Source organism: Vicugna pacos, chromosome X (genome assembly GCF_048564905.1).
Source record: "Vicugna pacos chromosome X, VicPac4, whole genome shotgun sequence".
In the NCBI taxonomy this organism is placed as follows: domain Eukaryota; kingdom Metazoa; phylum Chordata; class Mammalia; order Artiodactyla; family Camelidae; genus Vicugna; species Vicugna pacos.
Genome location: NC_133023.1, coordinates 24,317,494 through 24,339,261, shown reverse-complemented (window position 1 = coordinate 24,339,261; position 21,768 = coordinate 24,317,494). Strand labels below are relative to the sequence as shown.

Here is a 21,768-nt window from a genome sequence, read left to right as displayed (position 1 = left end):
TTGTCAAACTTTTTGGTCTTGGGACCCTTTGATAGTCTTTGAAATTATTCAAGACCCCTCTCCAAACTTTTCTTTATGTGGGTTACCAGATTTGACATTAAAACTGAGAAATGTCTAAAGTATTTATTAACTCAATTACAATGGTAATAATCCCACTCTATGTTAATGTAAATAATAAATGTTTTATGAAAAATCACAATTTTCCACAACAAAAAATATTGTGAGAATGACATTTGTTTACATTCTTAAAAATCTCTTTAATATTTAAGAGAAGAGAGCTGATTTTTATATGTGCTTCGGCATTCAATTTGTTACCATGTCACCTATGACATAGCCTCTAGAAAACTCATAAAAGGATGAGAGAGAAAATGGCAAAAATCTCAGTATCAATATGAAAATAGTTTTGACCTCACAGACCCCCTGAAAGTATCTCAAGGATCCCCAGGGGTGCTAAGACAACATTCCAAGAACTGCTGTTTGAAGGAGTATAACTATTCTTGTACCTCCTATGGCTATATTTTTTAAAGTATGATGATGATCTGCATTTCTGAAAAACTTACCTGGAGTTGTGTGCAGATTTTAAATAAATCAAATGGAAATACCCTTTGCCCTTTCTTGTCGAGGATGAAAGTGGTGAGCAAAATACGTCCTTTCTGTCTCTCAAAGGAACTTTGGTTTTCCTTGTCTGTATAATGTATTTATATTCCACTGTAAGTGTACATAGTGCTGCTGGACAATAGATGACATTTTGCTGGGGGTAGAAATTACGAGTACCCGGTGGAATTTAAAATATAGTCACAGTAATAAAAGTCACCATAAAACCCACAGAAAAAGACTGAGTAACAAAAGAATGTGAAATTATAAAAGAAGTGATAAAGTTAGGTCAGGAAGAAAGAGAAAAATAAGGAAAGAAACTTGAAAAACATAAAAGCAAAGAAGAGGAGGAGGCAAAGGCCTGAGTCTTTTTTTTTTTACTAAGTATTTTCCATGTTTGATTCTAAGTGAAATAAACATAGCTTCTCATACTGAGTAACTTTAAATTTTAAACAGAATAAATATTTATAATTAGGAGCAATGTCTAGCTTTCCTATTAGCTATTCTCATGTTGTATCCTGTGAAATAAAAACTATGTGAAGTGTTCATAATTGTTTCAAAGTGTAAAGGGGTTTTAATGGTCATACACATTTTCATGGTCACACATACAACTAAGTTAAAAGGTTGGTACAGATTAGTCTTATGTGAGAATTCTCATACCTTTAATTCCCTGGTATGTGTCTAATAAAGGGATTTAATATACAGCAGATGTCGGCAAACTTTAGTGAAATGCCAAATAAGTGCTTTTGGCTTGGTGAACCATTCAGTCTCTATTGCAACTACTTAATTCTGCTGGCATAGTATGAATGCAGTCATAGACAATGTGTAAATGAATGGACGTGGCTGTGTGCCAATAAAACTTTATTTTCAAAAACCGGTGACGGCCAAGATTTGGCTCATGGTCCATAGTTTGAAAGTCTCTAGTATTGTAGCTTTCCCCAGCTTGATTTAGTTAATTTAACATAGAACTTTCGCCCCATAACACATTCTGTTTTTCATGGAAAATCTCCCAAGAATAATATGAATTATGGTATCACTCTCAGATGCAACACTGAGATGGTATCATTCTGAGGTCATGAATTTAAGAATTGAACAAACACTATACAGTAGGTACTGAGAATAGAGCATGATCACAGTAGGCAGAATGCCTGTCCTTATGGTACTTGCATAATATGCACAGACACAGGAAATTACAATAAACCCTATGATAGAAAAATTATGAGGTGCTATCGGACTATATAACAGGACCCGTAACTTAGACTTGATTAGGAAGAGATTGCTAATTATTTGAGGAAAGGTTTGTAGAGGAGGTGATAGCTAAACTGAGACTGGAAAAGTAACTAGAAGCTACCTAGATCAAGATATGGGGAAGGATATCCCAGACAGACAGAAAGAGTGTGCTAAGTCCTAACATGGATATGGTCCTGGATTGCGAGGAAGGGTGGCTTGTTCATTGGACCATGGAATGCAAAGAAAGAGGAAGAAAGAGAAGTAAGTAGAGATGAGATCCTAAAGAGGTTTTTGATCCATATTAAAGAAGTTGGATTTTATCCCGTTGGCACCAGGGAGTGTTTGAAGGTGTTAAGGGCATGATCAGAGACATATTTTAGAAAGATTATTCATTCTGAAGTGTTGAGAATCAATAAGAAGACATCAAGGTGTGAGGCAAAAACCAATTAGGAAACTGCTTCAGCAATCCAGTCAGAGAGTGTGAGAGCAGCGGCAGGGAGGATGGATAGAAGTGGGCAAATTCAAGAGAGAGATCTCAAGTGGAATTAGGAGGACATGTTCACTGATACACCCTGAGTGTGAGGGAGACAGAAGAATCAAGGATGCCTGATTCTTTGAGAATCTGGGAGCTAGCACAGCCATCCATGGAAGCTGACAGAAGACCTAGCTAGGGAGTGAAGGTGATGGTGTTTTGAACCTCTGGGAAGGGAAAAATCTAGCCATGATTGAAAATAGAAAAACTGAGGTCATTCACTCTTCATTACATCTTCCACCAGGTGGTAGTGGCTTTGTTACAGGCTTTACTGATAAAGTATGGCACTCGGCCTCTGACAGATGATGATCCAAAGCATGCATAATGTTTTCAGAAATCTATTTCAGCATCTGTGTAGACAGCACACAACAAAAGTATGGAGGGAGTTCTGGGATTCAGTTAGCTAATTGAGCCTACTAAGTAGGGTTGGAGAAGAGTTCAATCTGAGATTCCCCAAAAAGATTATTCTAGAATTTTTTAAATCTTAAAAACTGAGTTTGAGAGAGAATATGAGTTATGAAAGCTTCAGGATTCTGCATAGAACCTCTTAAGATTTGGCTTGTTAACCTTTTTTTTTTTCCCCCTACTACTCTCTCCTTCTTTCATTCCATTCTGAACATTTTTTCCATTTCTTTGTTGTTTCTGGAACATTCTAACCACACTCCTGCCTCAAGATCTTTGTACTTGTTTCCTTTGTTTAGAGTATTCCTCCCCCCAATATTTACATGGATTGCTCCCTCACCTCCTTTATTACCTAACTTAATTCAAACCATTGTTAAAAAAAAAAAGAAGCCCCACATTTCAGTGTCTTAACACAATAGAAACTTCTCACTCATGCAAAATTCAAAAAGTTGCCTGTGATCAGCAAGTAGCTCCCCTCCAAACTGTGTATTGGGGACCCAGGCTACATTGATTTTTGTGGTTCTGACATTTTTAACATGTGGCTTTCAAAATCACTATGCTCTTCTACATTAGAAAGAAGGAGACCAAGGAATATCAGCTGTGTGGGGGTGAGGTGATGAGCCAAGCTTGGAATCAGTGCTCGCATTTCATTGGCTACAGTTGACTTATGTAGCCACACCTACTGACAAGAGAGGGTGGGAAATGACAGCTAGCTTTATGGTTAAAAGAGGAGAGGCAAGTTTTCTGAAGAGCAGCTAGCTAGTCTCTACCACGATGGTTTTACTCAAATACCCCTTCTCAAGGAAGCCTTCTCTGATCGCCCTTTATAAAATGGCAGTCACCTTCCAGCTCCACTCAATATTCCCTCTTCCTGCTTCAGTTTTTCACTCTGTAGCTCTTACCCCTACGGCACAATCAGTATTTCACTTCTTTACCTTGTTTCTTGTCTGAAATGTAAGCTCCACAAGGGCAAGGATTATTGCCTACATTCACCACCATATCATTGGACACTAGTAGACCTTCAATAAGTGTTGGCTGCATTGTAATCATACATCTACTTCACCTAGAAGCAGTCCCATCTGGTGGCACATTTACTTATAGAGTGGCATTTTGACTCTAATTGTGTTTCCTCAACAAAATTTGTCAAGGAAGTTTGTCAGAAGAAAGAAATAGAGCTGTCAACTGGCTCATAAAATGCTCAGTTTCAAATACTCCCCTTGTGTACTCATACACTGTAAATATGTCTATGTATATAATTATGTTGGCTTATGCAAAATTGTGAGATAGAAATAGCAGTTCAGTATCCGAAGTCTTCCTTTAAAAAATAAAAACTTTTTATTTTCTCTACCATTTGTTGAATACCACTAGTGAAGCAATAGCCTAAAACTGGGATTTCTGAGAGCAAATCTAGTCCATACAATGTTATGAAGTATTTATTTTCCCCATTTTAAGATGAAGAAACTTAGGTCCGTATAAGGTTAAATACCTTGCCCAAGTTCACACTCTTAACTAATAACTTGCAAGGCTTAGATATCGACTTCTTTTCCTTTCAGGAACTCTCACTCCTAAGCTTCATGATTTCCCTTCTCATTCTCCACATCTACCCACAAGTTGCTACTGTTTTCCTTAATACTGAGAAATAAATGACTGAGGAACCTTGATATGTTATGTCTCTCAGTTGCACTTAATTTTTATAAGGCACAAACTGTAGACAAAAATGAATGAATGTCCGATTGTGTGATTCTTGCACTAACCAGATATGGGACACATGTTGGTTTAAAAATAGAATTGATACCTGGGTTCTGATTCTGACAATGTGCTAGAGAAGGTATGACTTAGAGAAGTTGTGTGCCTAAGCATGATTTTATTTTTCCTTATGCGTTACCTTCTATTTGAATCTTTAAGTTTCTCAAATTACAAGATACTTGTTTTATTTTGCTCAAAACAACAAAGTACTGTCTGAGAAAGACATATTGGCTTAATCTCAATTGGTGCTTATTTTGGTTGCTTGTAGAAGTCATTTGATAGAGAAAAAAACAACAGGAAGAAAACAAGTGTAATAGAAGTAGTAATTAACTAGGGTGGTATGACATCATCATTTCAGGAGTTAAATGCCATTATAAACAAACTCTGGAAAGATTATTTTAAATGTAGCTCAGTAAGTGGTTGCATCATTTAGCTCATGGACATATGGCACAGAAAAAATAAATACTGTCTTTACATAATATGAAACTCTGTTACGTAAATCTGTGTTTGTTGCTTGGAATAGTTTCCAGTAGAACATTACACGTGGCTTCAGCAGTACTATACCTCAGGTCACATGAGTGGAAGTGAAGTTGACACCATCTAGAACACTGAAGTAGGTAACTGAAAACCTGCGTGCATCAATCAGGATGGCAGCTCCAGTGTTGCAGATACACGTGGAGAATGTTATACAATCGTATAAACTATGAATGGGGAAGTGTGACCTTTCTAATATAATAACCTTATTAGATAATTTTAAGTTAATTATCTTTCTAATGTAATATGTTATATGATTTTAAATTAGGATGCACAATCGAATTAATGACTTAAGCATTTTATGTAGACTTATGATATTCTATCTACGTTTTCCAAAGTTTCTGTTACAGTGTATCATAAACTTAGAAAGGAACTTCCTATTTGGAAAATGGGATAGTCACCTTGGATGTATAGGGAATATAAATCCCTGGGGCTTCAATTTCTTAATTGGGACTATTCAGAAGATAATACAAGTGATGTATTGAGTGTTAAAAGAAATTGACATGTGAAAATATCTAGCACTTGGCCTGAAACACTTGGTAGAAGCTCCGCCTCTAAAATCCTGGCATGTGAGTTGGCAGTCCTTTCCTCTTACCGTAAGAGCAGCCCCACAGAAAATGTTCATTAAGAGTTAATGTTAAATTCATTGAATTTAGCAACACATGGGTAACTCTTCCTTTCTGATTATGCAAATCTCTCCCCATCATAATATGTGCTTCCTTCAATTGCATTAAGAGCATTTATAATGTAAATGGCTAAAGAGCCAATATTTCAAACAGAAGCCATTCTTTTCCAAAAAAAAAAAAAGCTAAATGTATTGAAATGTCTTTAAAAGTAAAATATTTAGCACTTAATTGCAGATGGGTAATGTTAAATATCCCATTCATTATTATTACCACCACATGCCTGAATAAATCCTACCATAAGCATTAAGCGAGTAGGTAAACAAAGAAATAACACTTCATGTGATGAATGCCAATATAAAGCCGTTTAAACTGTTCTGTCAAGAGACAAGCCTGGAAATGCTAACTGCGTTCCTTCGCTTTTCTGCAATCATCTGAATACATAAATTCAAATTGCAGCTTTTAAAACTTCAAATTGATGCTTTTGAAATTTCAGAAAACACATGCACTTGGAAAAGCATATTATAACAAGGTCCCCGTGGGATTTTGGCACCATCTTTTTTTTATATTTCAAAGTATAAAAAAAAAACCTAGACAAGAAATGACTACCAAATGTTTTCATATTTTAAAAAATGCTGTACTCTTTAAAAAATTAAATCATCAAGAAAAAGTTTTCTAAAAACATGTAAAAAAAAAAAAGATTATAGCAAATAGCATAGCCAAAGCTTTTAATTTTTAAGTGATGAGTTATTCTTTCTGGGAGTTCTTAAGACTTTTCCAAATTAGTATACAGTTAATATCCATAAAATCATATGCAAGTCACTGTCTTTCAAACTGATGCTGAAGGTTAATTAGAAAACGTACTTAATTATTTATAGTGCACAGATGAGTCCCAGATACTCTGTATCCAAATACACTGTAAACATAGAAAATTTAGCAGATTTATACTGGAAAGACAGTAGTTCTTCACAAATTAACTTATTGATTTAATGGAATCCGTATCAAAGTCCCCAGTGAAATTTATTTTGTAATTTGACCAAATACATAAATTAGAATAGCTAAGGTAGGAGAGAATCTTAACCTGCCAGGAATTAAACATCCTTTAAAGCTGCAATGATTGAAGTAGTGCACTGCTGTCACAAAAATCTATGATAGATCTGCGAACAGAATCGTATTACATATAAAACACAAAATATAATGAAGAAATCACCACAAGTTAATAGAGAACAGATTGTGTTGGGAAAAAATATCAATTTCTGAAAAACCCCTCAAGGTTTATACTTAACTATATAAATTTGAGATACATTAAGCATTTAGGTTTTTTTTTTAATGAACGTATAAAGATCCAGAGTAAATTAAAGGCAAATATCTAAACAACTGTAGGATGGTCACAGTTTTCAGAGTAGAATCAATGCAAGAAATAACAAAGGAATTGATAAAATTTTATTTAGAAACAAAAATATTTTTAAAAAGATCAAAGGAGAGCTGGAAAAATATTCTCAGTAAATACATTTTTAAGATAATGTGAAACGAGCCCTTAGAAACAAATAAGAAAACCCGGAGGGAAAATGAGCAACACACATAGTTTGACAGTAGAAACAGAAATGACAAATATACACATGTATACAAATTGTTTAACTTTTCTATTAGTAAAAAATTTAAAAAGTATACCATGACAAACTATTTTTCTCCTATCAAGTATATAGATTGTAATGCTCAATAACGGTAAAAAAGTATGTTGAGACTTTCGTATTTTATAACTTGTTTTAAAAATGTGTATTTTATAACTGTTGATGGAAGTGTTTGCATATCCTTACTACCAGCATTGCAAAGTAATTTAGCAGTGTGCATCTGAATTCTTAGTATTATTATTGTTAACTCTTCTTCCTTATTCAAGAAAATTAGCAGATACATGAGCCAAAATGCATAAACAAAAGTATTTGTTATAGGGTTATTTATTACAATGAAAAATTGGAACCAAACTAAATGTCTAATGACAGAAAAATGGTAAAATATGGTGTACTCATCTATGGCTTATTACTCAGATCTTAAAAATCAGTTTTTCAAATAATAATTAATGACCTAAGGAAATACAGTAATGTATTAAATGAAAAAATAGGTACAAAATGCTTATATTGAGTTTGATCCCAATTAAATATATAAATCTCAATTACAGTGAAAAAGTTTATTTCCACTTTTTCTCTTGGCTGGATAGTCTTGACGGAAAAAATATGCAAGTAATTAATTTGAAATATGTCTGAAGTGGAGGTAGAGGTATTTGCTTTTAGAATTTTATTCTAGGTTTGGGTCTCTTTCTTTAATTTTTTTTTGCATATTGCTCTTTTCTACTCCAAATTTTTGTTAGGTTTTGAGTTTTTTATCCCCTAAAGTCGGCAGTTTCTGAATGAAGGTTGAGAAAATCCTTACCATCTGTCTAGATTTTACAAATGTAACCAGATTTTTGCAAAGTTTTACTGAGGACTGGAAGAAGGGCGAACCATGTTCTCCTTCAGCTGAGTATTTGGTGGGCTGAAAAACTCCTTCACATATCTGTGTAGCTTTTGGAGGGGCCATAAGAACACACTAGGCATTCCTTTGACTTTCTGTGTCAAAGTAGGGAGGTTGAGGGAGGAGCAGGAGCCACAGGTTACCCATTCATAGGAAACCAATAAATGGCTGTGAAATGGACCTTTCCTTCTTTTATTTTTTCAAATTAAGTAAGCAGGAGGGAAAATTGTCTATCATTAACCTGAAAATTCAGAGGATGCCAGATATGAAGTGTACATTATTAGTTCAAAGGCTATATTTTATCCACTGACTTATTGCTGGTGACTCTGGAGTCCGTAATCTCAGTTTTCCTCTCTCCCTTGAGTTCCAGATCTATTTTTTTAAACTAGTAGTTTCCCCTAAATATCTGAGACAATTAAATGTACTCTCAGCTGGAGTAAATAACATCTATTCAGCCGGATAAGGTAGAATCACTCCTAGACCATATGTAAGAGGTTGAACAAGTGAAGGGCACAGTCTCTGCATGTAGATGACCCAGGACTGAATGCTGGATTGACCCCTTACTAGCTGTTTGGTCTTGGGCAAAATACTGTAGATGAGGGGAGACTAGTACCCACCACATAGTAGTGATGTTAGGACTTGGTGCTTGATGTAGTGGCTGCCCTGTAGTAGGTGTTTTATAATTATTTGCTGCTAATGCTTGTCTCCCTCCCTTTACCAACAAGTCCTGTTGAATCTCCTTCTACATTTTAAACTTATCCTGTCATCTGCTTTCGTCTTGCTACATCTTCATGATTTGGACCTTTATTACTTTATCACCTGCCTGTTGTGATTGTCTCATACTTGATTCCTCAGTCTCTTGTTTTACCACCCTCGCCCACATCCATTCTCCACACAGTATCTGGAGTGAATGAATGAAGTAAATCCTTCTCTAGTCAAAACCTTTGAGTAGTTCATCTCCTAGGGATTCAAATAAAATATTCTAGCTGCTTCATTACCCTGCCCACAGCCACCTCAGCAGCTTCATCTCTTGACCCTTCCTCCCTAAATCTCAAATACTTCAGTAACCAGCAATGTCAATATCAGGCATTAATGTAGGCATCCTTACTTTACGTGTACAAGAGAGCCAAAATATTTGTCATTGGCAAGAACTCATATAATCAAACACTAGTTCCCATGGAAATTAATGCCAAGTCTTTACTAACTCTGTTAACAGAAAATGAGCTCAAACACCAGGCAGATAATGCCAATAATAATATCTGTTCATAATTACAAACTAAAGGTAACAGTAAACTGTCATTATGTTATGATTTTTTTTTAAATATCCTGAAACAACCAGCAACTTGGTAGCAGCCAAAAGAACCTGAGTTGTTATATCCGTGATGAGGGCAATGCAAACAAGCCAAACTGTATTCTGAGCTGCACAATTTATCACATTCACATCACTGAAATCAGGCTGGGTTTTACAGTTCCTGCTGGCCAGGCCACATGTGGTTTAAAAGAAAATCTAAGAAACAGTAGTGTAGCCCTGTTACGAAGTGCTACATTGTCAGCACTCTTGATATTACACAGGATGACACTGTATGGAAAAAGACAGACATCACTCTAAAGGGAAAAGTGATGTAGAAGACTCTGACTCTAAATGTGAAGACATTTTAAGAATACCTCACCAATTTTTTTCACTGATATTCTACTTTTTAAATAAATAAAGCCACTAAGTAATGTGTCATCGTTTAATCAGCAGTATTCCCTATCCCAACCCACATGCTGATAGCACTTACAGTGGTATTAGATAATCTGCAACTGAAGGTGTCTTTCATTTGGTGGAATACTGTGGTACACGTTGGTGAGTAAATTAGATCATGGTTTAGAATTAGTTTTGCAAAGAATGGGAAAGATTTTTTAAAAACAGAAACGCATGTAAGATTGAAAAGAATGATGGCAGAATTCATTCATTTACACAACAGTTATTTATTTAACATCTGTTCTGTGCCAGGCATGGTTCCAGAAGCAAGGATATCTGTAATAAATAAATCAGACACAGCCCTTGCCTCAGGAAGCTTAATTTCCTGAGTGTGATATAGGCAGTATACAAAATAACCAAATTATACTGTATGTTAGTTTTAAGAACTAAAAGGAATGATAAACCAGGAAGAAGTAACAGAATTTTGAGGGGAGAGGTGTAATTTAAAGTCTTTAGGAAAGACCTACAGGAGGTGAGGGAACCAGCAGTGACTGATATGTGAGGGAAGGCAATTCTGGGCAGAAAAAAAAGAAACAGCAAGTACAAAAGCTTAGAAGTGGGGGCTCATCTGGTGTGTTTGGGGAGCTCAGTAAGGAAGCCAGTGGGTCTCAAGAAAGGTAAGAGAAAGGGAGAGTGGATGGAAATGAGGTCAGAGAGAGAAGGAGAGAGAGAATCAGCAGAATTTATAGATCATTGTTCTTCAATAGAAATATAAAGTGAGCCACATATGTAATTTAAATTTTTCTACTTGATGCATTTTCTTAAAAAAAGTAGAAACAGGTGAAGTGAATATATTTTGTTAACTCACTATATTAAAATATTATTATTCTGACTTGTACATGATATTAAAAGTACCAATGAGATGTTCTACATTCTTTTCTAATATTTTAAATACAGGTTTTTTTTTACACCAGTTTTAAATTCACAGCAAAATTGAGTGGAAAGTACAGAGCTGATTTTTTTGTACCTAAATCTTTGAAATCTGCAGTGCATTTTACACTTACAGCACATCTCAATTCACCTTACATCATTTTAAGTAATCAATAGCTACATGTGAAGGCGCCTACTATATTGTACAGCCCAGATCTAGGCCCTCATAGAATGCTGAAATTGGCTTCTGCTGTCAATGAATTGGGAACCAATGGAAGAGTTTTGAGTGGAATGATGACATAATATGACTTGAATTTTCACAGTATCCCATACTATGACTTGGGCTTTTATAGGATCTACTATTTTGAGAATAGACAAAGAAGAGTATGTCTTCTCATGTGCCTCAGACAGACTTTGGACAAGCTCCCATCAAAGAACAAAACTGAGTGCAGACCAGCATAAATCCAGTAACTGGATCTGGTTTGGGGAATTTGTGTAACTATAGTTCTCTTAATGCCCTGTCTTTGCAGAGGCTGTGAACAAGATCTCTTTCCATGCTTCAAGACCCAGATAAACTATTGTGTTCACTGGAACATCTCCTGTGTCCTGCCCCAGAAATTATATATTCTTTACAATATTCCATCATAGTCCTCCATATACATGCTTGTTTCCTCTTAGGGACTGTGAAATCTTCAAGGCAAGGTACATGACATGTCTATCTTTGATTGTAATGCCCAGTAGAACTCCTGAAAGTTAGTAAGCCCTCAATAAACATTTGACTTGAAGCAAAACAAAACAAAAATTTAAGCCGAACAGCCCCCAAATGGAAGTAACTCAAATATCCACCAACAAAAATGTATTTACATACTTAGACAATTTGATACTATACACTGAGGAAGATAAACTACACACAACATAGATGATGATTGTAAACATGTTGTATGAAAGACAGTGTACATGATTCCATATACGTTATGTTCAATGCAGACAAAAATAATCAAAATTAATAGGATACTGATGACACGTGAAGGTAGTGACCGCAAGGGTCAATAGGGGCCTCTGAGTTTCTGCCAACATTCTATTCTTTTTCTTTTTTTGTGTGTATCCACTTTTTAAAACTATATTGAGTTATATGGTTATATGTACACTTTCCTATATGTATATTATACTTCAATTAAAACTTACATACAAGAGATATATAGCTCCCAAAACAAAGCAAAACCAAAAACTTGTGAATTATTTTAAGTGCAGCCCATTTTGCTCAGTTGTGTTACAATTCAATATATAAGAATAAATTTATGGCTAATTGAGTAACATACAATATGTGTGTTTTTATAATTAAATCTTACACTAGTACAACATATGTTAAGTATTTTAAATCATTTTCCCTCTTTCCTCAAAAAAGATTGTGAGTCATAATTTGGAAAAGATTTCAACATGCAATAATTCGGTGATTTTATTTTAATGCTCTTGCTTTTACTTTTACCCCGTAATTTTCCATAAGGTTATTTTATTTAAGCATTTTAAAACATGCAACTTCCTATTACATACTTAATCTAGTGAAGTTGTCCTCAACCAGGGACAGTTTTGCCCACAAGGTGGTATTTCACAATGCCTCAAGATATTTTTGGTTGTCAAAACTTGGGAATGCTTACCAGCATCTGGTAGAGAAAGACCAGGGATACGGCTAGACCTCCTACAATGCCCAGAACAGCCAGCCCCTCACAGCTCAGAATTATCCAACCCTAAATGTCAGTAGTGTGGAAGCTGAGAAACACTGCTCTAGTTTAATAATAATGTTACTGGAATTTTTTTTCTTAACCAATTTTAATCTCTTACCTTTCAGAGATTTTTGAGATACTGAAATTGCTCTGTGAATACATTTGCTTTAAAAATTGTATATTGTTAACATCTTTTAAACTGTTTATTTTATTGAAAATGCGTGCCCTTTTTTTTTCAGTTTTCTTTAAAAAAAATAATAAGGCTTGAGAAGTATGTTGTTTATAACAATTTTATTCTTCTTTCTCCAGGCTAGAAGAACAAAAGAGTATCTTGTCAGAATTTCAAAGAGATTTAAATGAATTTATTTTGTGGTTGGAAGAAGCAGATAACATTACTAGTAGTCCACTTGAACCTGGAAATAAGCAGCAGCTGAAAGGAAAACTTGAAGAAATCAAGGTAATTTTATTTTCTAAAATCCCCCAGGGCCTACTTGCATACAAAGTATATGAATCTTTTTTTTAATGTATTTAATCATTGATTTCCTGCCCATTAGGTTATTGATAGTTCTGCACTAGCTTTCTCACAACTTTCTTTGGTCTTAACTTAGTGTTTCTTAATGACTGTGTTTGTATATATATATATATATTTTTTTTTTTTAAGTGTGTGTGTGCCTGTAAAACGCATGGTGGTACCTTTAAAACTAATTTGAAATTTATTTTAGACTTAATGGAGAATTCCGCAGCTCCAAATTATTTAAGAAACTGGGGAGAATCTTTATAGAAATGAATCTCATTTCTTAGGGAGGATCTTAATTGCCGAATCAATCTCACTACTACAACCTCTGATTAAAGGTGTTCGATTTGCCTGAAGCAATGTTTTGTTTTGGTTTGTTTTGTCTGGGGATCGAAAGAGGAGTATGGACCCGGGACATAGTACCAGTTCACTTTCTACACTGGTTGAATGGATTTCCAGTTTATTCAAGTGGCTTTTTATGCCCACCTACTGTGATGTCTACTTATTACTGCTTACCTCACCTGGCTGACTGAGACACTTTGATTGTACAGTTGGATTAACTTTCATGGTTTTAGTTTGAAGAAAGAAACTCTTTTGGATCTGTTTTACTTTAACTCTTGAAGAGAAGGTGAAAGGAAAAGAGAAATTAATATTAAATCATCCTCTATTAAATACTAAGTATTAGATATATTTACATCTGCTGTTTTATTTAATCTCAAACTTTCAAAATGGTTGTTATTATCCTCATTTTACAGGGTCACACAATCAAAGGGAAATGGAGTTGTTTCTTTATCAATGATTCAGTTGGTTTTCACATGCAAATAAGACTCTAGGGTCAACTGTTTATTTCTGTGAAATAAGAAATTTGTACCTGAGTAGAGGATAAAGAATTAGGATAAAAACATTGCTTAATTCAGTAAACAAATACTGAGCACCTAATATATGTCAGATATGCACTGCGTATTTGAGAGTCAAAAGAAGTTTTTGATCCACAGTTCATTTGAAGATGTTTATGTCATGGAAAAATAAACTCAGTCAGTTCTTGAAAGTTCATCTTTTCTAAATGTACTGAGTGTTATTTTTAGCAATATAACCGAAAACTCATTTAAGAGACATGTTTAGTGACATTCACTTATTAATAAATATGCATTGATTTCCTTTTTTCTTAGACAGTCTAGATCAGCACTGTCCAATAGAACTTTCTGTGATGATGAAAATGTCCCACAGAATCAGTTTCAGTAGCTACTAGCTGTATGTGCCTTTTGAATACTTGAAAGGTAACTAATATGACCTAGGAACTGAGTTTTTAATTTTATTGAGTGTTAATTAATTTAAATTTAAATAGCCTCATGTGGATAGTGGTATTGTATTGAATACTGCAGCTACAGATGACACAAATAAATTAAAGACAGTTAATAAAACTATGGTGGTTTGGTAGGTCATGGGAAAGGGCATTTTTAATGAGATATTAAATGAATAAGAGAATTTCAGGGATGTGGAATCATCAAAATTAAGGGTTCTTAAATGCAACCGCCCAAGTTTGAATCACAGCTCTGCTGCTTGCTACTTTTGTATCCTTGAACCTGGTACTTAACCTCTCTGTTGGTATTTGACCTCTCTGTCTCAGTTTCCTTCTATGTAAGATGAAGACGATAGGATCTAACTTACAGAATTTTTATATAAAAATGCTAGTTATCTCTTAATATGATGTGCTTTCATACTCACTGGTATGTTATAGCATGAAGGCTTAATACCTGAGAGGATGATTAAATTCATCCAGATTGTTCTATTTTGGATAGAGGTGTGTTTTTAGACTCTTGACACTGTTTGGGATATTATGTTAGAGCTCATCGTGCTATATAACATTTTTCTCTTGAAAAAAAAGTCTCTGAGGGATAAGATACTCTGATCCTCTCTTAGACTGGCTGATTTACTCAGGAGTGGGTATTTCAGTCCACCCACTCTGCACTCTGTAGAAAACTTGGTATTTGAGGTATCAGTGGGCGTTCCAGTCTTGTTTTGTTTTGTTAGGCTAATCAATAGAGGCAAAGACAAGGTAGTTGGCATTGTGCTGTAATTTATTTTAAACGTCGTTGCATTTGTCTGTTTCAGTTACTGGCCGAAGAGTTGCCCCTGCGCCAGGGAATTCTAAAACAATTAAATGAAACTGGAGGAACGGTGCTTGTAAGTGCTCCCATAAGCCCAGAAGAGCAAGATAAACTTGAAAATAAGCTCAAGCAGACAAATCTTCAGTGGATAAAGGTTAGACACTAACCATCTTCCTTGTCACATTTGTTAAATGTTGCAAGCATTTGTATTTGTTTTGTTTCACAATGCTTAATTGGTGGGGGTGGAGGAGGGGGACTGGTTTGTGGATTGTTGTTGTGGGTTTTTTTTAACTTAACCATTTGATTTGGTTGTATGATTTGTTGTGGATGGAAGGAATGGTGATGGTAGATGATAGTACATTAAAGACCACATTCCAAGAGAGGCACCATTATTACCTTACATGAATTATTCTGAAGAATTAGACTGGAAAAGAGATGAAGTAATTAATTCAGTATTCAAATGTATATTGACAATATGTAAGGAAAATGAAGGTGGTTCAACTCAACAAGTATCATAAATCAAAATTACTTATCCTTACCTATAATATCTTGATCAATGATTAATACATGCTTACCTTCTCCAAAAAGGGTTTTGTTTATTTTTATTTACTTATTTATTTACTTACTTGTGAGTATTTGTCTTTCTACCTTGGATACTTTTAAAATCTAATAGTTCAAAATGTTAATCAAATTAACGCATACTAATTGTTTAAAACCATATGAACTTAAAATGAAAAACAACATCAATTGATCCATCACTGTTTATTGACAGACAGTCCTCTTCCCACTGTACTGCTGTGGTAGCTTTATCATAAATTAAGTGAATGTATATGTATGAATCTGCTCTGGATTCTCTATTCTGTTCCATTTGATTACCTCTGACCTTGAACTAGTACCACACTGGCTTAATAACAATCATTTTTCAGCAGCTTTATTGGGATATAATTTATATACCATACAATTCATCCATTTTAAAATGTACCCTTCAGTGAGTTTGGTGTATTTACTTTTTTAATTGTGGTAAAATACGTATATGTAACATAAAATTTGTCATTTTAACAATGTTAACATGTACAGTTGTGCCATTTACTATATCCACAATGTGCAACCATTGCCATTATCTATTTACCAAAAATTTTTCATCACCCTACACAGAATTTCTATAACCATTAAGCGATAACTCCCCATCTCCCTGCCCTACTCCGACAAAATAACCTCTAATTCCCTTTCTATCTCTACGAATTTGCCTATTCTAGATTTTTCATGTAAGTGGACTCATACTATATTTGTCCCTTTGTGTCTAGATTAATTTAACTTGGCATAAGATTTTAAAATTTCATCCATATTGTAGTGGGTATCAGAACGTCACTCCTTTTTATGACTGAATAATATTCAACTATGTGTGTATGTATATGTACAATGTATTTATGTACATATACACATATCTGTGTGTGTATATACATATATGTGTATATATACATACACACATGTATACATACATATGCATTTTTATATACAATATGTATGACACACACACACTTGTTTTATAAAAAAAATTTGGGATCTGGTAGTGTAAATCCTCCAACTTTGTTCTTGTTAGTCCAGACTGTTTTTGCTATTTTGATTCTTTGGTTTACCAAATAAATTTTGGAACCAACTTGTCAAGTTTTACTAAAGCCTGCCAGGATACCGATTTGAATTATGTTGAATTTGTAGATCGATTAAAATTTTGTACAATATTGAGTCATCTAATCCATGAAAATGATTCACCCCTTCATTTATTCAGATCTTCTTTAATGCCTTTTTACAGTTTTCACTCAGGAGGAACTGCACATGGTTTATTAGCTTTAATCCCAGATACTTGACATTATGTTCCCATTATAAATGGGATTCATTTCAAATTTTAATTTTTCTTGTTGCTGGTATATAGAAACAGAATAGATTTTTCTCTGTTAAGCACATATTCAGAGTCCTTGCTAAATTCAGTTATTAATATTAATGGTTTGTAAAACCTTTTGAATTTTTTTAATGTACAGAATTGTGTCATCAAATAGAGGTACTTTCTCTCTTTTCAATCCTTATGATTTTTTTTTTGGCATAAACTTGGACCTCCAAAACAATGTTTAATAGAAGTGGTGATAATGGGAAGCCTTGATTCTTCCCTGTTTCAAGTGGAAAGCTTTCAGTAATTGATCATTACATACGATACTTCTTGTAGGACTTTTTATAGATCCTCTTAGTCAGATTAAGGAATTTCTTCTTAATCCCAGTTTTTATTATGAATAGATATTGAATGTATCGTATACTTTCCCTGGATTTATTGAAATGATTATAAGATTTTTCTCCTCCATGTGAATGTGATGAATTACAGCCATTGTTTTTAGAGTGTGAAACTTCTCTGGGATCCAGAAATAAATCCTATTGGTCACGATGTCTTGTACTTTTTATAGATTGCTGGATTCAACTTTCTAATATGTTCTTTAGAATTTTTATATCTTTGTTCATGACAGGAAATGGTACGTAATATGTTTTAGTCCTTCTCAAGTATTAATAACAATGTTAGATGAGTCTTAGAAAACAAGTTGAGAGGTGCTTTCTTTTTGGGGGGAAGAAATTGTTGAAGATTAGTGTCATTTTCCCTGAGATGTTTGGAAGAATTCATTTGTAAATCCCTCAGTGTATGGGGTGTTTGGTTTGGTTTGGTTTGGTGATACTTTTTGATAATTGGTCAATGTCTTCAGTAGATACAGGGATAGTTAGATTTTTATTTCTTTGTATGTCGGCTTTTGTAAGTTGTGTCTTTCAAGGAATTTGTCCATTTGTAAGCCACTTTCTCTTTGGGGGCTGTGGACTTTGTTCATACAGCAGTGATATATTTAAGAATGAGGAAATAGAAGGACAGCAAGCTCTAAGTACCTGGGTGGGTCTTGTTGACTGCGGTATTTTACTTTATGTGCTAAGGTAGAGAGCTCAGTCTCTTGGTGAAAGAGGCCTTCTAAGTCTCTTTGTATAATGCAGTAGGCTTTATTCTGAGGTGTTCATACCAATGGCTTAGATTCTTTCCAGATACGAAATTCAATTTCTTTAGTTAAGAACCACATACTTTTTGTTTTGATTTATCTTTATTTTTGCCTGTAGGTAAGTGCTGAGAGAAGACCATTTACTGTGTGGTAGTTTTGATATAAAAGCAAATTTCCATCTACAGACTTTCAGAACCCAAATTTTACACGCTTCTTAATCCCAAACACTGGCATCTTTTATCCAAATGCTCTGCAGGTTTTGCCAAGGTCAGGTCTAAGGCTTCTTCTCCTTCACTTTATATGTCCCCATATGTGCTGTCTATATATGCTTTTGACCTTACAAGGGTATTTTGAAACCTTTTATCCACTTTTGACCACAGTTCTGCTACCTTACTGAGCATATTGAATACCTGTTAACTTTGTTCAATCCAAAGTATAAAGCATATTGTAATCGTTTAACCCAGGAGCAAATCCATGCCATGAAGATATTGCAAAACTATAATTTTCATGTAATATGAAATGGCTTTTTTCAAAAATGGCACAATTGCTTCTAAAGAATCACTTGTTATTCACCAGTACCTGACTAAATTGAGAGGTATATGAAGAAGTTATACCAAAGAAAGTTTCTGTACATAGATGATTTGAAAAGAAAATACTAGAGACTTAATTTTGAATTGTGTCAGGTTGTTCATTATATTTTTAAATTGATGATTGATGCTAAAGTTCCTGTAATAGATTATTTACATGACTGGTCAAATATTTTTGAAGTGAAGTAAGTACCACCTTATGACATTAAATTCAAAATGTGTGTTTTGATGTCTATAATTTAAGCAAGTAGGTATTTGGGAAAAATCCCCTTTTATTTTTATATATCAACACTTTCTTTCAGTTGTGTGAATAATCAGAATTTTTTAAGAAATTAATTTGATTTTTTTTCCAACTGAAAAATGTAAATTTCAGTTTTCAGTTTCAAAATAGCCATGTAGGTATATAGATACTTGGTTATGGAGAGAATATATTTTCCTAGTAATTAAATTTTGTAGCCACATAACACTGCAAATAAAATCATTACTTATAGGAAGGGAAGAAGGAGGAAAGATGCCCCAAAATATTCCTTTGTATTTCAGTATGACTTGATATTACAAAAAGAAACAAAAAAATTATAATTGTAAGGAAATGTGAGTGAGCTATGTAAAACTAACACAGTAGCAGCTTTGTGAATAGTGAAACATGAGTCAGGGTTTTATCTGTTCTGGAACAGAGTAACAAGTCAAGTTTTTATGATGGAAAATTAAAACTAAGGCTATAAACACCATCTTGTGTAGATTTATATTACTTTATCATCCATAATATTTGTGTCTCATCCCAAAGTGTGATTTTAATACTGTACCTTTGCCACCAAATGTCACAGAATTTGGAATCTTATTCATTAGTCATATTAAAAGGGAATTAATTGTCTCTTCTCAATCCTTATGCCACCCTATCCCTGTTGGTTTAAATTTAGGAATAGGAAGTGAATGATCAGTGCCAGATTTAGGTCAATACATAAATGAATAGTTTTAAAAAAAAAAGTAAGATGGTCAAGGTGATCAAGAGACATTCTTGACCATCATTAAATCTCAATTTTTCAGTCATTTGAAGAGGGAAGAATAAAAGAGACCCCTTCCCTGTATTCTCCAGCCCCCCATCTCCATTCCAAAGTCTACAATGTGTGTTAAAATTCTGACCAGTATCTCATGGTTGCTAGGATACAAACACGCCCATTCCTCAACAGATAGTATCTCCAAAAATGTCCTACCATGACAGTCGTTGGTGGCAGTTACCTTTCTCCACAGCTAACTCTAATATGTTGAACCCTGTGTATTTAGCCAACTTACCAATTACTTTGGCATCTTTATCTTTCTTACTGAATAGAGAAAACAGCAATTGGAGATAATACAGGTATCCTTTTAAGGGAGTCCTATAATGGGTTCATTGCAAAACTGTGTTGACTTGCCTTGGCTCAAGTAGTGGCTCTTTATAGCAGAGATGGGAAATCTTACTTTGAAGCTGAATGGCTTCCTCCAGATAAGGATCATGAAGTGGTATCCTCGTTTTCATCTAATGCATATTTTGAGGTTTAGAGTCTTTAACAATATTATCCTTAAGATCTACAAAATGGGAATGTTATTAAAGTAGCCTCTGTGTGTTTTCTTCTCTCTGAGCATCTCATTCTGATCATACACATGTCTGACTCTGTTGATTTCAATATTTATTACTCGTCATACTTCTTTGTACATTCTCTGAACTTATGTATATGTGTGTGGGGAGGTTCTCCCTCCCCTCCTACCTCTCCATATCACTCTCTTCCTCTTTCTCTGACAATAGTGTCTTTGCCTATGAATTACCATCTTTGCAAGTCTATCATGAATTCCCTTTTCTATATGTGTATGTGTCAGGTTTTTTTCAGCCGGGGTAGTGTATGTGACACATTCTTCCCTACTCTCTCTCTTTTTTGACTCTTTATCTTTTAATCCTTCTTTCATCTTCTCCTTGTCATTTTGTGTCCCCTTTTTTCCCCCACACGTTATGTGTAGGTGTTTTTTTTTTCAATTCCCTATTATTTAGAACCAAAATATGTTTTATCAGTCTTTATTTTTGAGTCGTATTGTATGCTTCCTGAATTGAAAGATGGAAAGATGTAACATTTATTTTGTAGACTCATAAGGTTATTCAGATGGCAGGAGCCTAACAAAGCTGAAAAACTCACATTTTCTAGATTAGAACACTGAGTCTTAGAAAGGTTATGTGACTTATCTGAGAACACATTGTCTAAATACAAAAGTTATTCCAAAATGAACAGCTTTTTAACTTTTCAGTGATGCTCAAATGATTTTTTTTGTAGATAATGTACTAGAAACAAAAAAAAACATGGTTTCTCATTTCATTCCATTGATCCTTTGAAAGTAAAAACTTTTTTAAACAAAACTGTTCTTTTTAAAAAACTGAGTTTTTGTTTTGCTTTTTGCCCTTTTTGGAAAACTGGATGCTATGTTTTCAAATCATTTTCCAGAACGTCCTTTCCTGTGGAACATTTGTGATTGTGTAATACAAGAAAGCATATTTATGTTTCAGAATTAGTTACATGTCTACTATTTTTGACATTAAGTAACTTTACATTCCTATTAGTTATAATAAATAAATTTCATTTTGTTGAACAAATTTAAATTTTTGCCTCATATTTTGCCATTATTAAGTAATGCATATAAAGACTTAAAATGTTTTACAAACACAAATAGGAAATTTTTTTTGAAAGTGAATTTCAGTTAAGTATGTCTTAATAAAAAAAAATCTGATCCACTTTACCTAGAAGAAACAAGGTTTAAAAATATATGTAGCATAGGTTTAATAGAGGAATAATTTTTGTAATATTGATAGCAATACAGGTATTGTTTGCTAAATAGTTTGAAGCTGAGAGTTGAGTGAGGTAGTAATAATTAAGTTTACAACAAAAGCATCCTTGACTTTGCCTCCTATAATTTCACACTGAAATGGGGGTCCTTACTGCGTTGTGTGTCATGAGTACCTCTCAGTTGGCTCTGACAGTCATGGTTTTGCCTATTACCTCATCATAATTTTCAGT

General features: G+C 34.2%; 1 protein-coding gene across 3 annotated transcripts in view; it reads left to right on the top strand.

Annotated features, from left to right (window-relative positions):
- The window catches only part of DMD (dystrophin), a 1,854,428-nt gene that overhangs the window by 1,138,435 nt on the left and 694,225 nt on the right, over positions 1-21,768 (top strand). For all 3 annotated transcript variants that reach the window (XM_031673322.2, XM_072956638.1, XM_072956633.1), the window contains 2 exons: positions 12,814-12,961; positions 15,131-15,280. In XM_031673322.2, coding sequence (XP_031529182.2) covers positions 12,814-12,961; positions 15,131-15,280 — 298 coding nt within the window. The remainder of the gene's footprint in view (positions 1-12,813; positions 12,962-15,130; positions 15,281-21,768) is intronic.